Source organism: Rhopalosiphum padi, chromosome 1 (assembly GCF_020882245.1).
Source record: "Rhopalosiphum padi isolate XX-2018 chromosome 1, ASM2088224v1, whole genome shotgun sequence".
In the NCBI taxonomy this organism is placed as follows: domain Eukaryota; kingdom Metazoa; phylum Arthropoda; class Insecta; order Hemiptera; family Aphididae; genus Rhopalosiphum; species Rhopalosiphum padi.
The window spans coordinates 14172049-14195373 of NC_083597.1; the positions used below are offsets into that span (position 1 = coordinate 14172049).

Below are 23325 nucleotides of genomic sequence, written 5' to 3' on the forward strand. Positions count from 1 at the left end.
AGAATATTAAGAATATTTTTGGGAATATTTCATCAATTTTAGCTGCATATAAACATCATATTTCAATTGTTTTAACAAAAGATAAATCCGGACTCTACTAATAAGTAATAACAATAATACATAAAAAAATTATAATATTTAATAAATGTATATTATTTTTGTCAACAATCAATAAATATAATAATGTGGAATAAAGCGATTACGATAGTTTGGACGTCAAACTTTGTAATGATTACAAATGTAAGGAAGCAAGTAGTTAGGAATGCAGATAAATTATTATTTACAGTTGAGTCCGTTGAGTCTCGACGTCAACCCGACGAAATAATTGAATATTCAAATAATAACATATATTTACTCATTTTGATGCAAATTACATAACTTTATTTTGGTGGGAATTGCGAATTCCCCTTATGTTAATACTACGCATTATTGGTAGGTAGTCGAAACCTTTGTATATCAAATATTAAAAATGTTAAATTTAAACTAAAACTTAATGCGTTGTCGTTGGTTGTATAATGCAGGTAGCAGACACGCCACAAGAAATACCATTCTTGAGCGTACTTCAGCATCTGCTCAGGATCGATCCCAAAGAAGCTGTCAGTGATATCGTCTGGGATACGGCCGAAACGCTGGTACACCGTTCGACATTGCTCGAGAACCGGCAGGACGCGTCACGCCTGTTGCGTACTCCAAGCGTTCTCGGTCAAAGTCAACCCAGGGATGTGGGTTTGCGGGTGTGCTGTTGTGGGCGCAAACAGTCGTTGGGCCCATCGAACGTGACTTCACCCACGTCAGCCACCCCTCCACCGCCACCACCTCCGCCACCACCACCACCTCAACAAACCTCAGGGAATCCACCCCCACCACCACCTCCTCCACCACCGTTGATGGGCGTACCACCGCCGCCGGTACCCCCAGCGCCTTTCTTTCCTCAAAATCAGCAGCCTACGGCTGTCGAATTAGCACAACACACCGGCAAACGGTTCCTCTCGATGGGCAACAGCGGGTCGGCCATCACCGTGGACGCGCCTCCACCGCCACCCACGGTCTCTGCGGTTGCTAAACTCTTACCTCAACAAGAAACTCCCACACCTAAAGCCAAAATGAAAACTATTAATTGGAACAAAATCCCCGACAATAAAGTGAGTTTTTGTTTTTTTTTTGTACTTATATCTTTGTTAGTTTGTTACTGTCTGCAGAAAAAGTATAAATTAACAATATAAAATGTAAATATAAAAATTATAACAATGCTTATAAAATCAATATATATTAGGTAACCGTGGAAGAAGAACTGGTGTGGAGAACCATCGTGTTTAAAATAAGAACAATAGTTTTTAATTAAAATATTTACGTAGAGAATACTTAGTATACGCACGAGTTATGTTATATAATGATGTATATAATAATAATAACTCCAACAATAATATACTGTTAACTTAATTTAAAACCATTTTTATGTATTTAATATTAACTTTTGCTTTTCTCCAATATCATTACAATAACTTTTTTCGTGGTACCCATTAATTTTTTTAAGTATAATATATTCAATACTGCTCTTGAAGAGTACCTAAGTATACTAATTACTAAGTAATAAATAGTAATATTATAAATCTATACCTATATCAATATCATCAATTACGTTGCGTAAGCACGAAACACAAGACGTAATAATAAATATATTAATGCTTACGATAGAGTTGTTTGTATTGTTTAATTTCGAAATTTAAAGTATAAACATAATATTTTAATTTACCAAACTATTCAGTATATAGATACTAGATACAGGAATATGTCTTATTAAAAAAAAATAATATTATTAATAATATCTATTGTTTAGTTTATTAATATTGAAGTATTAATAATTATTAATTATTTTTGTTCTTCAAATTATTTTACTCAAGCCTAAATATATGTATTTCTTTAAATAATTAATCTCTTAATTTAGGTCGTTGGACGCCATAATATTTGGTCACTTGTGGCCAGAAGTCATCAAAATTCACCCATGCCAGATCTTGATTGGTCAGAAATGGAAGGTTTGTTTTGTCAACAAGCCCCCACAGCTCCAATTAGTCAAAGCGGAATATTAAACTTCAGATTAGGCCAAGAGAATAGTGAATGTGATAAAAAACGAAAAGAACCAACAGAAGTAAATGAAAATTAATTTTAAAAAAATATCAAGGTTATATTCTTAATTGTTATTGGAACTATATTTTTAATTACTTTTAAATTTTAGATTGTTTTATTAGACGGAAAACGAAGTTTAAATGTAAACATATTTCTGAAACAATTTCGAAGGTTTGTAGTGTTTGTTACTTACAATAACTATTTTATATATATATCTATATAACGTATAGTTTGTATCTTCATGTTCCAGTTCAAATGAGGATATTATACAGTTAATACGTGATGGCGATCACGATGATATAGGGGCAGAAAAACTGCGTGGTTTACTAAAAATTTTACCTGAATTAGATGAATTAGAAATGCTTAGGGCTTTTGAAGGAGATAAGACCAAACTGGGAAATGCCGAGAAATTCCTGTTACAACTGATTGATATTCCTAAGTAAGAAAAAAATACACGATTAACCTTCAATAATGTTTTTCGCCCTTAAGCTATAACTATGTTTGTAATACCTACAAATGTTTTTGTGAATTTTTATTCATAGTTACAAGTTACGCATTGAAAGTATGTTATTAAAGGAGGAATTCGCATCAAATATGAGTTACCTCGAACCAAGCATTAATTCAATGATCGTCGCAGGTGAAGGTAAAAAAAACATTTGATATTTTTCAATGAAATTCTTAATACAGAATTTATGGTATATAAAATGATTTAATTTAGATTTAATGACGAACAAACGATTCCAAGAAGTACTATATATGGTGATTTGTGCTGGAAATTTTTTAAATTTTGTAAGTGAAAATATATACGTTGATAAAATGAAAAAATAAAGAAATTTAATTTAACATTTAGGGTGGCTATGCGGGAAAAGCTGCTGGGGTGAAGTTAAGTTCCTTACAAAAACTCACTGATATAAGAGCTAATAAACCTGGTATGAATCTTATCCATTATGTAGCACTGGTGAGTACTGCAAATAAAATTCAGTTTAATTATCATATAGATAATGAAATAATGTTGTTCATTTTTTATAGCAAGCAGAAAAAAATAGAAAAGATTTACTTAAATTTCCTGAAGAGATGTCTGTATTAGAAGAAGCTACCAAGTAAAATAATTTAATATAAACTATTGCTTCAAAAAAAAATATATTTATCATCTATACAAAAATATCATGATATATGATATAATTAGGAAACGGATTTAAATGCTCTAAAAAACAAGAAAAAATGCCTTAAAAAAATACGAATTAATGCACTTATAACAAATTTTGTTTTTAAATGCACTAAAAAATGCTCTTACAATTATTTTTAACATAAACAAAATGTGTTTAATTATATACATTTTTATTCTTAGGTATTAATTATTTGTATTATTTTCATCATCTTCTAGTTCTCCTATCTTCGTTTTACTCTAAAAATTATATCTAAAAAATGAATTTACCTACAATTAGATACATTCATTTTATTTTTACCTTGTGTTTCATAATAGCACTGTATTTTACTAAACATTTTACTTAACAATGTGAATTTTACCAATTCCTATATAAAAATGACTTAAAAACATAAAAAATGTCAATAAATTCAAAATAAAAGTTACATTTTTTATTTCTTTGATGTAAGAAATAAACTTTGTACTTGGAAAGAAATGTTTTCGGACATTCAGAAAAAAATGCAAATTGCATTAAAATCTTTTCCATAATGATAATATAATACACATTTACTGTCATTATTGTACCTACCTATATTTATAAATTGTAATTGTATTATTCAGTAAATACAATACCTACATACTATTATTTTTATTATTAATTATAGTATTTGTAATGTATAATAACTTAATAAATTTAAAGTTAATAATATTTATTAATAGATATCCATAATGTAGAATATTAATTAAATAAAAATATTCCTTCATATAAAATGTATTATCTACTATTCAACATTTGATTTTTAAATACTAATCAAGTTAATTAATTGAAAATAAATTGTCTTTTTTAGGACTACTGTAGAACAGTTGCAAAATGAGATAAATGCTTTAGATTCAAGGTTCAAAGTTGTACGAAAACAAATTGAGTTGCCTAATACTGAACAAGATATTAAAAATCAAATGATAGAATTTTTGAAGGTTTAAATGTTAACACATATAAATATATTAAAATGACAAATGATTATTATTACAATTTTAATAGGTTGCCGAAAGACAAGTTGGGGGATTACAAAGTGATATTGCGGAATTGGAATCTATGAGGAAAACGTTGGCTGATTTCTTTTGTGAAGATATTAACACATTCAAATTAGAAGAATGTTTCCGGATTGTTCACAGTTTTTGTATGAAATTCAGATTAGCCGTAGCTGAAAATGAACGAAGAAAAGTACAAGAAGAACAAGCTTTAGTTCGACGAAAACAAAGAGAAGAACAATTAGCTGTGAAAAAAAGATTATGTAAGATAAATAATTTATAATATAATATTATGGTTTTTAAATTAATAACTATAAAACTTATTTATATATATTATATATTTTATAGTGACCAATGATCAACAAAACAATGGCTCTGATGTTGAAAGTAATTTAGTTGATTCAATTTTATATGACATTCGTTCAGGATTTCCTCATAAAAAGAGTTTTGATAAGGTATGTTTAACTGAATAAACTAAATGTCAAGTATTCTATTTTTATTTATTTCCAGGGTAAAAGACCACATAATGCGACAATTGTGACTTCAGAGGAGGATAATATATCAGTATCTGGTTCACCAGCTGTGATTAGGCGAAGACTTGGTGTTGTTGATAACCCTAATAAAGAAGATAATCTATCCCCAGGTATTCATTAAATTCAGTGTATATATATTAATTAATTTGGTAAATTATAAAAAATTTTAATATTGTATCATTTATAAGATATTACTCCGAATGGAAGTTTGCGTCGTAGAAGAAGTAGAGTGCCATCAGAAGAAGATGAAATAACATTAATGGATTTCTTGAGAACATCTAATCAAGATGCTCCACCTGTATCAAATATTCAAAGAAAATCATGGGGTAGCTTAGGTAATAAAAATTATTTTATTAAATTTATAAAAATTAATCATACAATACCTTAAAATAATTAAAAGTCAACAATAGAGTTGATACTGACAATATTGTTAAAATTCTATGTATTCAATACTATAATATATCTAGTAACAAAAGTTTTAAGTATTAAATATATTATATTAAAGAATTAATTGTTTTGTTAAGCAAAAATAATTAATTTAATTCATATTTTTTGGAATGGATACTTTAAAATTATAGTAATTATTATTTAATTAAGTATTAGTCAGGTATTTAAGATAATTTATATAATTATTAGTATTTTTAGAATTTAGTAGATTGAACTATTTTTGGCCAAAAACATAACATATAAATTATTATTAGATTTCAATGTACCTAGTTACCATAGAATGGTATGAAATTTAATAAATTCAAGATATAAATAGCTTAAAATTTGAATATTTTTAAAATATCATTATTTATAGAAACTATTATAATAGGTAGGTATACTAGATACCTATGTAACAGTAAAAAGTTTTAATTTATTACAATCAATATCTTTTGAATAACTAAAAATTAAGCTTTTGGCTAAGAAACAAAAATGTCATCAACATGCATCAACAATAACAATTTTTAAATATCTATAAATTAATTTAATTAATAAATTATTTTGAAAATTATATTTACTATATACAATAAAAATATATGTAAAGGCTAAAAATTTCCTGTCTCTATACTCTCTATGATTAATATATTTTTTTAATTTCAACAAAATAATACAACCGTTATTTCATGTTTGGGCGTTAAAATTTTTTAAAATTTGAACTTCAAATGCTTATTAAGTAATAATGGAAATATTTGGGTGAAAATCATTAGGTTAATTATTTGACTCAATATTCATAAATTAAATGTCTTTCGATTGTACCAATCAATTAAATTTTGAAATCTTTAAACTGTTGTTAATTCAAATATTTCTTGTAATTTATTTATTCATTTTATAGACCGATCATGGGCAAGGAGATTTAGAGGTAGTGGTAAAAAGAGACCAGACTTATTAAGTGCTGATTTCAGTGCTGATAGAGAACGAGCAAATTCACCATCACCTGTTATAGAAACTAAATCAATTATATCTACTGCAGCATCAACTCCTGAAGAAGAATCGAAGCCAAAGTACAATCAAAATAAAAACAAATCATATGCGTAAAAACAGATAAATTATTATTATTATTATATTTATTTATAGAGCATGGAGGCAAAAAATTGAAGCATGGCTACAAGAGAACGAAAAAGAAGATAAAGATTCTGACGATTTACGACGTAAGACTCAAAGAATACAAAATAATAGACGATCATTAGAAAATGATTCTGAGAGTGATGGTCGTAGTAGTATTTTGGATACATTACCTGAAGGAAAATTGGCTAATGCAAATAACGATGGATATAAAAGAGTATATGCTGATTGGAGACCCACTATTGATAAAACTGATGTCGTTGGGGTTATGGAAGCAATTGCTGGTAAGTAAAATCTATGAGTAAGTCAAAAACTAAACTATTAATTTTACATTTTTTTAGAAGCTCAACCACCAGTTAAAGATAAATCTCAATGGCGAAAATCTAATTTGAATGTACCAAACACATCAGAAGAAACTGATAGCAATCTCAAAAGAACTAAAAAACCAACTTCTCTATCAAATTTTGATAATCATAGCACACCCTTACATGTAAGTTTATAAATTTAATATTTATTATTTAAATAAAAAAAACTAAGTTCAGTGTTAATGTTTCTAACCAATATTTAGGCTATCAAAGAAGAAGACAAAAGAAAAGGTTTTATTGAAAAACTAGGACAGAATGTATCAAATCAAGACCGTTTAACAGTTTATATTCGGGGAACAGATCAGCCAGAAATAAAACCAAATGTAAGAAGTCCTTCCTCATTTAGAAAACAATTGTCCTGTCCGGATTCACCAGAAGAAAAACTATTACCTCCCTTTGCCCCTCGACGAAAAACTTCAGATTCTACTAATCCAGGAGATGTAACTGATAAAATTGACATAGATTCAGATAATATAGAAACACCGCCGACATCACGTAGGCAAATTGTAAAACCTCAATCAATTCCATTAAAAATTCAAACAGTTGAAGAAGAAAATCTAGGAGATGGTCAATTTGATAGATTTTCAGCAGCCAGGCGTACTCGGAGATATAGAAAAACTCCAGAAGATGATTTAGGTCGAAAATTAGAAGGATACGAATCACCAAAAACAAACGAGGATACAGATGTTCGATTAAAAAAGTGGAAAGATAAACTGATGTATAAGACATCTGATGATGATAATAAAGATTTTTCTAGAAACCGTCTATACTCATCTATGCCCAGGACAACCAGAAACCAAAGTGTTGTAGATCATGGTGATATTATGAAAGCAGTTAAAATTTATGGACAGCTTTCTCCAGAAAAAAGTATTATAGAGCCAAAAGCTCTAGATAGAGTGACTAAGATAAATCTTCATGATAATGATGAATCTTCAATACATTTAAAAAGTGAGTTCATACCAGAGATCAGAGTACAAGCTTTAACACCACCTATAAAAATTAGAACTGAACACGACTTAAATGATGAAGGGTAAATAAAATAATTAATTTGTACTTATTTTTTCTTTTACTTTAAGTGTTTTAATATTTATTTTGTTTTTATTTTTATTAGTTTTGAAGAATCTGTTAGTTTGATGTCGGCTGAGTCATTAAGTCAGGAGACTTCTTCGGGTAACTTTGAAACTGAAAAACAAATCCCAAAGACAATAGCAAGAGCTGATAGTAGTGGAAGTAACGATACTAATAGTAGTAGTGGACCTGTTGCCCCTACCCTAAGAAAAACAAATTCACTGAAGTCATCCATTAAACCTATAGTAGTTAGAAAAACTGAGTTACCAAAACGAACAAGTAGTTTTAGAACTCCACAAACTATTCAGAAACCAATGGTGAAAGTTATTCCATCAATCAAGCCTATAATGAAATCAACAGCTGCCCAAAAGCCAACCATAACTAGAACCACAAGTGCACCAAAGCCTGTTGAAAGGTCAAGTTCTAAAAGTAGCTTGCGTAGCTCTAGGAGTTCGCTCAATAGCTCAAACTCTGTCAGCACAGTCAAAAAGATTCCCGGTATTGCGACCTACACACGAGCTATCAATGACCTGACAACGGATTTGAAGTCAAAAAAACCATTGAATACATTGCAACTGCACAACCGTGATACACCTATGGCTAGCAGAAGCAGTAGCAGTGGTAGTAGCATTGCAGTTCCTGTTAACAAACCAAAGCCAAAACCATTGAGCACTAGTTTCAAAGAGAACCAAGGCAGATCTGGTATAACAGGAATGTCACCCTCCAGAAAATCATTAGGATTCATGAGACCAACTGCTTCTAGTACCGCAAAAGACTTGGTTGACAATGGCAAACCAATGCCTTTAGTAAAAAAAAATTTTAAGTAGATGTTTTAAATACATAGGTATATTATATAAAAGTTGTCAATTATTACCATACATAATTTATACCCAATACACAGTCTTAACATTGGATTATTATTCATTATGCAGGTAAAAATATTGTATCTTTACTTATTAACTGTTCTATGCAATTATTTGACATAATTTAATTTTAATTTAAAAAAATTATAAATAACAGACAAACATGCTTAAATCATGTTAAACACTCAATTAGTTTAAATCTTTAAGATTTATTTGATTTCATTTACAGTTTTGATAATAAACATGTATTCACACATTTAATATTACAAAACTGTTGGCTTATCAAATATATTTAGTCTAAAAAAAAAAAAAAAAAAAATGCTGTAAGATAAAATTCCTCACAATATTACAGTTTCAATTTTTTAATATGTCAATATAATTTCTACTGTATGTTCAATTGTAAAACTAACTATTTATTCATTATTAATTAGAAATTAATTTTTAGAATTATAGTGAATGTTTGAAAAACGACAGACCTATATAAATAATCATTTACTAGAAGAAAAACAATCAAATATAGTTTAATTTAATTTAATATATACACATAAATTTGAAATTAAGTTAGTATTGTTGTATATATTTTTACTTATTTAACTTTATTCGTATAACTTATATAAGTATATGAATTTATTATATATCTGGTATCTAGTCAGAACATGTTGCTAAACAATCAAAATGGTGCCTTTTGTAATTATACTAGTAATGAAATAATTAAATTGTGTCACTTTTTTGGAAATTATTATATATTTTTAAATCAAAACATTTTTTAAATTGCTAACAACATTTTATTTTTTTTTAAATATATTGTTATATTTTTTTTTAATTTATCATTATTAAAATATAAATTAAATCATGTAATTATCATCTACAATTTATTAAGTTCTAAATCTATCTTACTAACAATTCTTTTATTATAATAAATTATTATTGTTTTGTAATGATCGATTTTTATTTTTAGAGTTCATGTTAAGATACCTGATCAATAAAAAATGTATATAAAAATACCTACTTGTGGTTAAGAGGACGTTAGATCCGCATGTGTTGTCCCCGACACACTAATGTAAATCATACCAAAAACTGTTTTATGCTGTGTAAGAAAGAACCGAGAAGGTGTTACAGTCATAACTAAGATATGAAATTTCCTCCGCCTGAAAAGGAGAACTTTGACTATGAAATATTGTTTTTATTTTTTCAATATCAGAACTACAAACAAAGTTATTGAAATAAAAACACAAAAATAATTGATCTTAAACAATGAGAACTTTTTTTGTATACCTTAGTGATATCAAAAAAATAAAACGACATTTTAAAGATAATGTTCTCAAACTTTATTGTATATTAATTTGGAATCTTAACTATCCTTATAGTCCGAGTGGTTCTATCCCGTGAAAAAAGTTTTTGGCTATGTTATACATTTGTAAGATGGAGACAACACACGGGGATGTAGCGTCCACTTAATGAACAAAAAATATTGGGATGAGAGCACAAATGTCTGAATGAAAAAACTTTTAAAGGAGCAAAACAATAAAATAAAATAAAATTAGATAGATAAGTAGTATTAAGAATTGGACATTTAAGTCTTCTCTACAGATTCTTAACCCTAAAATTATTGACAATATAACATATAAATGAATGTTTATTCAAAAAACACCAGGGATAGTTGATAATTGATATATAAAAAGATTAGCTCAAATTTAAAAAATTAAAAAAAATTGGGAGGGTGTTCTACGTGTGCCCTGTGGTATGGGCAAATACATTTCAAAAGGCAAAAATTGTTATTATAACTGTTTGGTAACCATAGTAACCAAAATGTTTGAACGTCTTCTCACAGAATTTGTCGTATCCATTGATTTATCATTGAAATTATTAAATTTTAATTTTACAGACATATTAAGTGATATATCTTCAATTCCTCAATGACAAGGTACAATCATCATCTATTATATAACAGTGTGGTTCCTACAGAAAAATTCAAATAATAATTCAATCAAAATAATGTTTATAGTTATATAAATATTAAATAGTACTACTATTACTAGTCTTTTAAAAATCAACTAATAAATATATATTAATTATAAGTCATATCATCATGACATTATTCAATACCCCTTTTCTACAAGCATAGGCAGTATTGTCTACATTATTTTTATGAACAGCTGGTATACTCCATCACTGAGTAAAAGTATTAATTTGACATACATTTTATCTCTTTTATTACATTATCTTTTTACAATATTGTATATTTACCTGTACACTATTTCTTCACAAACAATTATTGATATTTTGCTATAATTAAAAAATGAATAACCATATATACTTAAAATTGTCAATAAAAATGTATACTATAAATTTCTATACACAATATTTTATAAATACAGTAAAACTTCCACAAAATGAAATGTTCTATTTAGCAAATTATTTTTGAGAACAATGACCTTTATTGTTAATTATGCGTAAATTTATCTCTATACAAAGAATCTGATGTTTCTATATAACAATTAAACTATTTGATAACAAACAACTTTTTGTAAACGAAATCGAGACATTTTACAAAAAAATTACAATTTATAAAAATAATAAACAAACGAAACTCACTAATTATTTCTCAATAATAAATTAAATAGATTAATATGATAAAAATGTAATAAAATAGTAAGATTTATAATATGATATGTATTTGATGATTATTTTTTAATTATTTTTTATTAATACAATATAGAATTAAATTAAATATTTTAATTTTAAACAAACAATAAAAATTTAATTGTAATTCAAAAATGTCATTGAGGAGACTTGAAACTTTTATGTACATTATCAAATTGCATATTATATACAATACTCAACATTCAACAAACGCATTCTTAAAATATTTTAATTAATTTTAAACTATTGCCTATTTATAATATAATTATGTATATTTATATATTTATACCATTGACATTAGTTATTATGTATTTGTAATATGGAGACAAGTGCAGGTATACGTCTACTCTTAAATTAACCACATAAGAATTTGTCAATATTTAATAGGTAACCATACTCAATTAATTTAACATTATTTTGTTAATCAAATGTATAATATTATTTTAAATATATTTAAATCAATAATACATAATAGTAATATTTTATAATTTTAATATTACTCTTTTTAATAGTATTAAAAATTGTTCTTTCTGATTGAGACTGCTTTTACTTCCAAGTATTCCTTTAGACCGTCTTCTCCTCTGTTAAAAATAAAACAATAACTTAATTATAAAATATGTTTATAATATAACTTTTATGCTAATAATAAAAAATATATCATTATAAATCATTAATACAGCATTATTTTTCTCAGAATCTTAAATATAAACTATTGTTAAATATTTTAATTAAATAAATGTCTTACAATTCTCTTCCTTGTCCGGACTGTTTAAACCCTCCAAACGGACATTGAACATTAACAGCATCATAACAATTAACCCTAAAAAGTAATAACAAATAATAATTATAGGTTATACTATTTGATGAAAACCTTCAATATTTCTTGATATATAATAAAATTTTAAAAAGTGATAATATGAAGTAAAAATTAAACAACTTTAATTCATTTACCATACTGAACCAGCATTAACGTTATCTATAAACTTCATTGCAGAATTTAAATTGTTAGTTAATACTCCAGCAGCTAATCCATATTTAGTGTCGTTTGCACGTTTTATCACTTCATCCAAAGTTTTAAATTTAATAATCTGCTGGACTGGCCCAAAAATCTTTAAAAAAAATATTAATATAATATTTACATTATACACAATAGTTAATAATTTAAAATAATAATGGAATTTAATTTATGTTAAAACATGAATAATAATAAAATAGTACAACGTTGAAATTATCCAATCAACAAATTAATATATAAAATTGTATATTTACTTCTTCTTTAGCAATTTTCATATTATCAGTCACATTTGAGAATACAGTGGGATACACAAAATATCCTGTATCACCTACTTTTGATCCACCCGCTTCTACTTTGGCTCCTTCCACTTTACCAGATTCAATCATACTTAAAACTTTGTTGTATTGCTCTTCGTTCACCTAAAAACATAATTTATAATTGCGTTATAATGTGATAATTGGTGTGATATAATAGCTCGAACCTGGATTTTTATGTGAATAATTTTGTAGAATATGCATAGATATACAGTTAACATAATTAGTTTGTTAATACAATAGATTAGAAAATATTTAATGGTTTAAACGATGTATAAATTGTTAGGTATTTTCAATATTTTTTTTCAACTTATTATGAAATTATAGAAAAAGTAGTATTATATAAAATATGCAGAATACTGAATATGATAAATTTATTTGAGCGAGTGTTAGATTATTTAATGATCAAAATAACTTAATAGCTTATATAATCAATAATATAATCAAACTTTGAGCAAAATTTATATTATATTATTTAATGTGTTTGTATACTATGCAACTGCAAATATTAAGAAATATGTGACATATTCAATTTTATTCTAATATGAAAAATATGCAAGATGCAATTAATTATAAAATCTAAGCATTATGAAATATATTTAATCAGAATTATTTTTAGTGAAGTGTTGAATAATGTGCATTAGCATAAACCATACCCAAGTTATAATATTTAGTAGAAATTCTTAATTTATAAATAAAAATAAAAATAAATAAGAAATTTTTGTATAATGAAGTAGCATTTTAAAATCTTACCAAAGGTCCTATTTCTGTATCAACATCAAATTGGTCTCCAACTTTCTTTTGGGATGCTAAGTAGGCAGCTTTTTCAACAAATTTTTCATAGATACCTTCTTGAACAAATGTTCTAGAACCAGCACAACAATTTTGACCCATGTTGGCAAATACAGCATCATGAGCAATCTTAGTAGCTTCGTCAACTATATATAATAATAATATAAGGTACAATATTATAATGTGTAATTACAAATTACAAATTCAACAAACAATTTTTCAATGTTTACCATCAAAATCATCGAATATCACTAAAGGACTTTTACCACCTAATTCTAATGATACACGTTTTAAATTTGACTTGGCAGCTTCTTCCATGATTAATTTTCCAACCTTATATTAGAAATACATTTATTTTAATCACATTACATGAAAAAAATAATCATATTAATTTATATATTATCTACTTCTGTTGATCCAGTAAATGCCACTTTATTTATGTCTTGATGGCAAGCTATAGCTTTACCCGCAGTCGGACCATATCCAGGTACAACGTTAATGACTCCATTGGGAAATCCTGCCTATAAAGAAAGTGAATACATTATATTATATATATATGTATATATATGTGTGTATGTATATAAAATGCATTATAATTTATAATACTTTATTTATAAATTTAATTTTACTTCTTTTGATAGTGCAGCTACATGTAGAGCAGTGAGAGGAGTTTGTTCTGCTGGTTTCAGTACAATTGTACACCCAGTAGCAAGAGCTGGTCCCCATTTCCATGCCAGCATTAAAATTGGATAATTCCAAGGTATAATTTGTCCAACGACTCCAATAGGTTGACATTTAGTGAATGCAAAATATGGCCCATCTATAAAAATAGTATATTCAAATAAGTTCATAAATAATAACTATTCAAATTAGTGAAGGAAATATATAAATCAGGAGTAATTTATTTGGAAAAATATGTTTTTTATATGTTTGGGCTAACAAAACTGTTAAATAGTAAATAGTTATATATAGAGCAGAGACCTGTACAAACCAGAAAACCAACAAGAGCAAATTTCTGATTTTTGAAAGGAAGATCTGGATCTATGAAGGACAGTATATCCAATGATTGGAGGATTAGAAAAAATGAGGAGTGATTCTAATCACTAAATCAAAAACCAAATATTATTAAAGCAATCATAAATAAGAGACTACAATGGACAGAACAGGCTTGGAGAAGCTAAAATTCATTACCCCGTACAATACTAGAGAAGAACCCAGCAAGATAAAAAACCCTATTGGAAGACCAAGAATGAAGGAGGGGAAGATGTAATGAAGACTGATGTATAAGAGCTAGATAGAAGAATATATTGGAAAGCAGGAACAACTCATTGAGATGGATAAAAGGCTGTACGTATGACAAGGTGTTCCTAGAGGCCGCTAACAAAAAAAATTATTACCCGCTGGAATAGTCTTTCCATGAATTTTATCAGCAAATCCAGCATAATATTGAAGAGTTGAAACAGCCATTTGTATATCCAATAGTGAGTCGCTAAATGGTTTACCATTGTCCAAAGACTCTAAATTTGCCAAATGAATTTTATGTTTATCGATCAATTCTGATAATTTATACATCAATTGTCCTCGAGCAGATGCGTCCATTTTACGCCACTCAGAATCTGACTGAAATGCAGTTTTTGCTGCATTAACTGCCAAATCAACATCATCCTACAAAAAAAATATAATATTTTTAAGAAATTTAGATCCAACCACTCCACCACCCTACTGCTTAATTTACTAACATTTCTTAATCTTAATATTTCTTATTTTAGTTTTAATAACTAATTTGTAACCAAATATCAAATATAAATGGTTATTTTGAGAATAAAAGATTATAATATATAAATGTATGACGTATAATAATTTTAGTTTATATGTTTAACTGTAAAATGCATATTTATGTTTTTTTTTTGTTAAGTCATAGAATATTAATTGTAAGATATAAACTTGTTTCACACTTTCCTAATGAATAAGGAAATGTATACATATTTATAGTTTGTTGTGCTATTTAGGCTAAATAATTTAGCTAATATAGAGTTTTGAAGTGATATTTATAGGCATATTTTTATTTAATAAAGGAAATTAACAATATAACTCCAATAAAGTATACAAATATGCAAATTAAAACAAGTATTTGATTTCCAAATAGTAGGTATGTTTTTGGTTGTTATTACCATTGGAATTAGACAATTTAATCCATTAATTTTTGTCAGAAACATTGTACTGCAGTTATTGGATCTATTGTATTTACATTCCAGAGCCTAACCAAATACCTATATTTCCTATATACCATATTTTATAAAAATCATTTGTATAATTTATATAATTAAAAAAATTAAAATTTCTTTTATAAAAAAAAAATATTGATAATTTTATTTTGCATATTTACCAATTATTAGTGTTATTTGTTAAGCTTATATTTATGTTTTTAAGTGAATATAAAAATGCTAAAAATGTACATTTTAGTAATTTAACTTTTGAGTCCTGATAATAACTAGGTAATCAGAATATCAGACTAATAACTAATAAGATTTTTGATCTACGTGATACACCCTTATTACATATATTATACAAGTATCACTAAAAAACAAGATAGAAAAGTTTTGTAAAAATATTATCTAATCATTAATAAGTGCTGACATTATCATACTTAAAACTTCTCCTTATAACTTATAAATATGCATAACTAAGTCTGCAAATATTTTGTTATTCCATTTTAAATGTTGTTTTCAAACTTTTTTTTATCCAATAAGCTGCCATATACCCATATACAAATCAATAATATAACCATTATAAACATACAGTATTCAGTAATAAGATTCTGCTAAGTTATTTAATATTAAAATGCTTCAGATGACACAATCTACCTCTTTTGACAAATAATATCTTCTCCTTGGTATTTCACAAACAAAATTTTTCATAAAATATTATATGTCATCAAATGTATTTATTAAATACTGTAAAACTGTATATTACAAATAAATTCTTAAAAAGAAACATGTTATTTTATCAAATAAAACTATATAATTTTACTTTATCTGCTTCGGCAACATCAATAATTTTGTTTTTATTTGCAGGATTGATAGTCTGAAATGTTTTCCCACTTACTGAGTTTACAAAATTATTGTTGATAAATATCTGAAATAATATAATCATTAAAACTCTTATTAATATTGCTTAAACATTTTTACTTTTTAGAATAATATTATTGTCTTTATACACTTATTATAAACCTACATATTAAGTATTATTCAATATTCATAATACTTATTTATAAATTAAGTAGATAACAACCAAAATATGTTATACAAATACTTTAGTTATTTACCATGAAAACTTGAAAAAAATGTAGGTAAATAATAATTTGAATAAATTACTGGAAAACTAATATAAAATGCCGTTATTAGTCAAACTACTCAAACTGACTGGTAAATTTGTAAATAGGTAATAGCTAATAATTTATAAATTGAAAAATAAATAAATATAAGTATTAAAATATAAGTATTATTATATAGGTAAGTGAGTACTTTCACATATTATTGTAAAATTTAATGTAATTTAAAATGTTCAAAACATATTAATTTTTAATTTAACTAATTTTTAAATTCTAATACATATATACCTGATTATATAAAATTTCAACATTTGGATTTGCCATTTTTAAGTTATTGTAATAAATATACCTACTTAAAAAAAACCAGAAATTTTACAACAAAATGTTTCCTATACTTAAATAATATATCAAATTTAATATAAGATTTTCTTTAAATTAATTAAATTGTAATTGTTGTTGTACGAATCGATATAAATATAAAAATCGTCCACTGCAACAGTGTGATTGTGATAATTATTAATTACTATTAAATAATACTAAGTTATATTTATATGTTTACCCAACCACGATTAAAGATAAAATAGGTACCTATCTTTAATCGTGTACCCAACCACAGGTTTATCACTTTTTTAAAACAAATACTATATAATTGATAATATAATATAATACCTACTTATACTGCAATAATGCAGTAAACAGATATATGTATTAGCAGGTTCCACTAAGCCTTAATGACTTAATGCCTTACTTCAAAAATATGTAATTAAAATTAATAATTATCATTTATCAGACATGCTTATAGCTTATCACGAAGCCACGTAGGTCGGTCGACGGTCGACCTTCAATCTAAGCATTATAAACTGAAAAACAATAAATTATGATGTGCGAGAGCGCTCACCACATCAATAAACCAAACAACACCTATAGGGCTATAGGTAATATCATGGGTATTGGGTAATATCATTATATCAATATAATGACATGATCATAGGCGCAAATAGTGTTTGAAATTTGGGGGGGGGCTGTAGATCAGGTCTATACTGGATACTTTTATAATGCTTTTAAGTTTTAAATTATCACAATACATTATTAGTTTTTGGAGAATGGAGGGGCTAAGGGCTAAGCCCTCCAGCCCCCTCTATTTGCGCAAATTTAGGGGGAAAAAGCCCCAGAAAAAAAATCCCCTAACAACATTTATCGGAAGAAAAAGCCTTGTACCAGCTATATACATTATTCGTTATTTTATTATGATTTACCTACATAATTAAATATAATCATTAGTCATTACATTTTTTTTTATCTATGTAACACTTCTTTAGACTAGCAAGTATAGGTAGCTGTATTCTGCATTTAACATTGTCAATACTGGTCATTTGTACCTACATAAGTTAAAAAAATTTTGAGGAAAAAAAATTATAATAATTGTCATTTATCATTTGTATTATAAAATTAAAAAATGATTATTAATAATAAATTATTAAAAATAAATTATTTAAATTATATACAAATAGCAATTGTTTTAAATTTTTATCTTTTAACATTTTTTAAATCATATAGGAACAAATTACAAATGACAATTATCGACAATGTTAAATGCAGACTACAGCTATACTTTTAGATATGTTAAAGAAGTGCTATATAGATAAATGTAATGATTATATTTATTTATGTAAATCATAATAAAATAACGAATAATGTATTTAGTTGGTACGAGGCTTTTTTTCCTATGATGGGGCTTTTTTTTGGAATACGAAATACCATTTGCGCCTATAGACATGATTTATAATACACCGATACACTATAATTAATCTTAATTCTATATTATTCATAGAATGGACACAACCAATATACAACTCATGACTAAATGGAGTTAAAAGTGTTAAACAGCATTTGTATAATTGTATCAGACGGGGTGATAACACTACTGATATTAAATCCTTAATTGCTATTTAAACTATTGTAAAATACTAAAATGACTGATTTGCCTAATAAATAACTCTAGAAAAAATAACCCTATAATAAAAATGATTGTTTCTACCTAATATAATTATAAATGTGTAATACAATGTAAATAATTTATAAATATAAAACAAATAGTTAATATTTTTAATCGTGGTAAATTTGTTTGAAATATCAATAATCAGTGGCGTACTAACGTGGGAGGGATATCCCCCCCGAAATTTTTAGAATTTAATTTATTATGAGAAAACTAAAATGTCTAGTACCTGTAACTCCTTAAGCCCCCCCCCCCAAAGTTCAGGTCTAAGTACGCCACTGTCAATAAAATATAAATTAATAACAATTCACAATAAATATGTAATACAATTTCAATAATGTAAAATTTTAAACACATAGTCAATTTTTTCGTAAATTTTTGATAGGTTTACAATAATTTATTATTGAATCCAAATTTAACATTATTTGTGGAGATATAAAAATTGTACGTATGTAGGTATGTTATAAATAGTATTATATGCAATGGCATAATATTAATATATTTAGATTAATTTGCAAAATCCTACAAAATCTCATATGGGGTTATTTTTTCGCGGTACCAAAATTACTAAAAATGAGACAAGAACGGATATTGAAAATTCAATCAAAATTCCCAACCGAAATTTTAACTTTTAATAGTGCCAAACTGTAAAAGTATTAATTTGGCCCAAATTGTGTCCCCATCAAGTAAGATAGAATAACTACAGTTTTAGTTAGTTTAAACTTCAAAGTAATGCAGATTGGTATTTCTAGCCTCTAGGTCTTCTATTATGGCATGTTAAATTCTGATTTTTAACGAAACAAATGTATATTGATTTTACTTAGATTTGTACATTTTGTTTTCTGTCATCACCTATAAGAGCAGTAAAATTGCTTAGGTTTTAACTTCAATATTTATTTTAAGCACTTGCTTCGCGTTTAAATAATAGTGGTATTAGTGCTTTTAACTGGTCGATTTTGCACTTACCCTTTGTCACATTTTTTTTTTTTAGTTTTAATCATAAACATTTTTTAAGAATATTTTTCACAATTTTGACAATGATTTAGATATAACACTTCCATATCATTATATTTCAATAATCATCATATTTTTAAGTTAATTATTTCATAAGAAATTACCAGTTTAAGTCAAACTATTCAAAATTGCGTCGCAGTTACCCCACTTCAGTACTTCACCTTATACCACAGTCCACGAGTTAAGATATACTTAATATATAGTTTTTTTTAACAGGACGTCATAATACCCGCATGTGTTGTCTCTGTCTTACGAAAGGAAGATATAGAATTATATATTTTTTTCGATTTTTTGGTTATGATTGAAATGGATAATATAGAAATAAATACACATTGTGGCTAAGTATTGTAGTAATAACTCACATTTCACTAATTCCTGTCTATAAGTTCGATAGTAATGGTTATTATAAAGTAATAAATTATAAATTATAATACCAAAATTGTATCAATATGAATTGTTTATCAAAAAACATGCTACAGTCAGTACACAAATAATATAATAACATCTATATAATATCTATAATTGGGTTTAGATCCAAAACACGTAACCATTAATATACCAAAGATGGTCACCATAAAATATTACAAAACCTCCATTTTATTGTTTTTTCCAATTAAACACATCGATGATCAAATGACATGTTTTATTTTATTTTAAAACGGCCATTTTACGTAAATAAAAAAAAGGAAGTATACATAATATTGTTACTTGTTAGTTCTTGGTGTCTTGGATATCTTAGTACTGGATTTTATTTTCACTTTTCTTGAGTATTAGTCATGAAGACTTTCATTTTAATAAACTTTGTACTTTTTTTTCTTGGTAAGTTAAATTATTCTATTCTTAGTATAACTTTCACTGGATAGGTCGTAGATACCAAACTATTTTTTAATGTACTTATAGGTACATTATATTTTTTATCATTGTATCATAATCGTTAATTATATGATTGTTACTTAATACTTCTGTAACTTTACTCATTGTTTGTGGGTTGTAGTGGTTGTACTATGCAGTATGTGGACTCCGACACTCCGTGATCTGAATATTGTATAGTTGAATAATTAGCTTAAAAACAATTGAAATGGTATTGGCTACATTATTTGTTTCGTAGCGTCCGGAACATTTTGTTTAAAACATCAGAAAAAAACATATTGATTTTATTTTAAACATTTAAAACACACATTTTAAACATCAATAAAAAAAAACGTGTGTTTAAAACCACATTTTCAGTAAATTTTAAATTAAAATAATCTATGGAGTTTTTCTACTCTGCAGGATCATTTTTATTTTTTTGAAAATCAACTTTTTTAATGATTTCAAAATTAAAAACAATGGCATCCAAATAAATTGGGCCAATTGTTGTAGACAAAACTTCATAACTAAAAATAAGCATGACCCCCTTATTTAGATTGCACCACTATCTTCAGTGTCTAAAACTAGGTTCATAAGTATGAATAAAAAATAATAAATAAGTTTTAAAAAAAGATGTCCCGTAAGGAAACCTAAGCTGTATATTTATAAAAATAATAATAATAACAATTATATGATGATTAATGAGTGATAAGGGATGTTAATTGACTATTATAGTTTATAGGGATTCATTAAAAGGTATTATTTACATTTTTTTTTGTTTTAAACAAAAAAACATCTTTAAAAAAACGTGTTTTTTTCAACCCTGCATACAATACATAATAAAACTTGATGTATAAATGACTTATTAATGTTCGACCATTTATTGTTTTAAGTTAGAATTGTAATATTTTGAAATAAAAGTAGGCATCATTCAGTATTTATTTATTACACAATAATAATTTAATTTATGATCTTTTAATATTTTTGTTAGGATATTGCATTTTTGCAATATTAATACTATAGCAAAAATAATTATCTGAGGATTTTGTATTAAATAATATGTTTTAAAATATTTATAGGTTTATCATCTAATTAAAATCAAATTTTGGTACCTAAGAGAAAATGAAAACTTGTTTGAATTATTTTGTTATAGTGCTATGGCCAATGATAGCAGATAGTCATAACAAAAATAGTATTGTGAAGAACATTTATAGAAGTAATATTTCACAAATTGTTGATTTAAATGTGTCCTATTACGAAACTTTTGAAACTACATCTGCAATACAAAATGATAATATTACAACTAGTGAAACAATCCGTAATGAATCAAATATCCTATTTTATATGGAAACATCTTCAACCCCAGTGACGACAACATTAATATATATTAATGGTACTAATGAAGTTAATACTTTCCAGAGCACATTACCAGATCAAAGTATGATTACATATATATATATTTTTTATTTATTATAATAATTATTATTATTTGTTTTTAGATTATGGTAATTTTGTAATGGTTTTTTTTTTGTCAGCTATAATAATACTGATTTTGGGTGAGAATAATTATTCATACTTTAATATCATATGTGAAATATTAGATTACCTATGTATTGTAGATTGTATATTTATTATTTATAAACAATATATTTTATACAAATATCCTAGTGATAACATAAAAAAAAAGTTTAATTATCAGTTATAAATATTTTAAGTTTAGGTAGAATTAGATACATTAAGTAGATATATTTGTATTACTCCCCTATACTTAAGTTTATCATATTTAAGTTCTAAAAAATGTAAATGGTATTAAGTATTGGTTTATCAAAATTAATAAAATAATTATCTCATTATTTAATATTTATGGTAACTATTTTATAATGTGAACTCCGCTTAGGATTTTATTATAATTTATAGCAGTAGGAAAGAGTATTTTTTTGTAAACAAAAAGTATGCAATATCATTATTGATCTTATAATTTTAAAATAAAAGTTTTGATTGAGGGCTTAGGCATGGTATCAATGTGCATATTGATAAATTATTATTTTTGTTATTATAATTTTTAAATGTTTTTATTGTAATTCAATTTTTGCATGATACAAATTAATTAATTATTTTTTTTTTTAACTAGGATTGTTGTTCATTATTATCTATAATAAGATACAGCAAGGTAGTACCACCAGTACAATATACCAAGTGAGAGAAATATATTGTCATAATCATCAAGAAACTGCAGTTTAAAGCATTTAATTATGTTACAGTTTTTGAAAACATTAATCTATGTATTTTTTTTTTTAATGATTTTTATTAACTTACCTTATTAAGAAATGTTTTTTATTTTTTGAGTATAAGTTTGATATAATAAATTAAAGAGTATTCAAGAATTTATTTTAATTCTATGTTTTTTTTAATTATTATTTTCTAATATTATGGTTTTGGTCTATGTTATTATTCATTAATTAGAATTTAATAATAGTCTTACATTATTGTCTTAAGTGCTAACTTTTTTATTTTTAGTATTTTTTCCCAATTACCCTTTTTTAATATCAACTTAAGAGGACGTAGAACCCGCATGTAACACACATGCGACATAGCAAATTTTTGTTCACCAGTTTCAATATTGTGCTGTTAGTTTTGATATTATAGTGAACTGAACTATTATAAAATTTAAAGGTAAGATTATTATCCAGGGCCCCA

At 26.0% G+C, this 23325-nt stretch overlaps 3 protein-coding genes across 7 annotated transcripts in view; 2 read left to right on the forward strand and 1 right to left on the reverse strand.

Annotated features, from left to right (window-relative positions):
* LOC132929637 (inverted formin-2-like) overlaps positions 1–9612 on the forward strand; it is a 45188-nt gene extending 35576 nt beyond the window's left edge. Inside the window, exons 7-25 of one of the 2 annotated variants that reach the window (XR_009662132.1) lie at positions 522–1142; positions 1946–2146; positions 2234–2295; positions 2375–2563; positions 2667–2767; positions 2843–2913; positions 2975–3082; positions 3154–3224; positions 4117–4243; positions 4308–4560; positions 4646–4752; positions 4808–4940; positions 5019–5165; positions 6149–6317; positions 6391–6662; positions 6720–6868; positions 6947–7773; positions 7855–8743; positions 9120–9612. Coding sequence is in view for 1 of the 2 variants with exons in the window: in XM_060995209.1 (XP_060851192.1) it covers positions 522–1142; positions 1946–2146; positions 2234–2295; positions 2375–2563; positions 2667–2767; positions 2843–2913; positions 2975–3082; positions 3154–3224; positions 4117–4243; positions 4308–4560; positions 4646–4752; positions 4808–4940; positions 5019–5165; positions 6149–6317; positions 6391–6662; positions 6720–6868; positions 6947–7773; positions 7855–8638 (4392 nt within the window). In the remaining variant the exon portion in view is untranslated. Of the gene's footprint in view, positions 1–521; positions 1143–1945; positions 2147–2233; positions 2296–2374; positions 2564–2666; positions 2768–2842; positions 2914–2974; positions 3083–3153; positions 3225–4116; positions 4244–4307; positions 4561–4645; positions 4753–4807; positions 4941–5018; positions 5166–6148; positions 6318–6390; positions 6663–6719; positions 6869–6946; positions 7774–7854; positions 8744–9119 lie in introns of those variants that run through there. The other variant, XM_060995209.1, reaches the window with a different exon arrangement.
* Positions 9613–11748: 2136 nt separating this feature from the next.
* LOC132929740 (retinal dehydrogenase 2-like) lies at positions 11749–17571 on the reverse strand. 3 transcript variants are annotated; one of them, XM_060995407.1, is made up of 11 exons: positions 17443–17571; positions 16469–16573; positions 14836–15103; positions 14068–14258; positions 13846–13959; positions 13669–13771; positions 13400–13584; positions 12587–12751; positions 12269–12426; positions 12063–12137; positions 11749–11898 (listed from the first exon to the last, which is right to left on the reverse strand). In XM_060995407.1, exons 3-11 carry the CDS (start codon positions 15035–15037, stop codon positions 11832–11834), a joined length of 1260 nt encoding a protein of 419 aa, XP_060851390.1. In that variant the 5' UTR covers positions 15038–15103; positions 16469–16573; positions 17443–17571; the 3' UTR covers positions 11749–11831. The 3 variants fall into 3 exon arrangements, with proteins under 3 accessions (XP_060851390.1, XP_060851469.1, XP_060851310.1); XM_060995486.1 differs by having other exon boundaries at positions 17439–17459; XM_060995327.1 differs by lacking the exon at positions 17443–17571 and adding an exon at positions 17058–17284.
* A 2854-nt stretch (positions 17572–20425) lies between these two features.
* On the forward strand, positions 20426–22902 carry LOC132917282 (uncharacterized). Of its 2 annotated transcripts, XM_060977953.1 has the most exons (4): positions 20426–20598; positions 21782–22066; positions 22128–22184; positions 22760–22902. In XM_060977953.1, exons 1-4 carry the CDS (start codon positions 20556–20558, stop codon positions 22867–22869), a joined length of 495 nt encoding a protein of 164 aa, XP_060833936.1. In that variant the 5' UTR covers positions 20426–20555; the 3' UTR covers positions 22870–22902. The 2 variants fall into 2 exon arrangements, with proteins under 2 accessions (XP_060833936.1, XP_060833937.1); XM_060977954.1 differs by lacking the exon at positions 22128–22184.
* The last annotated feature ends 423 nt before the right edge of the window (positions 22903–23325 follow it).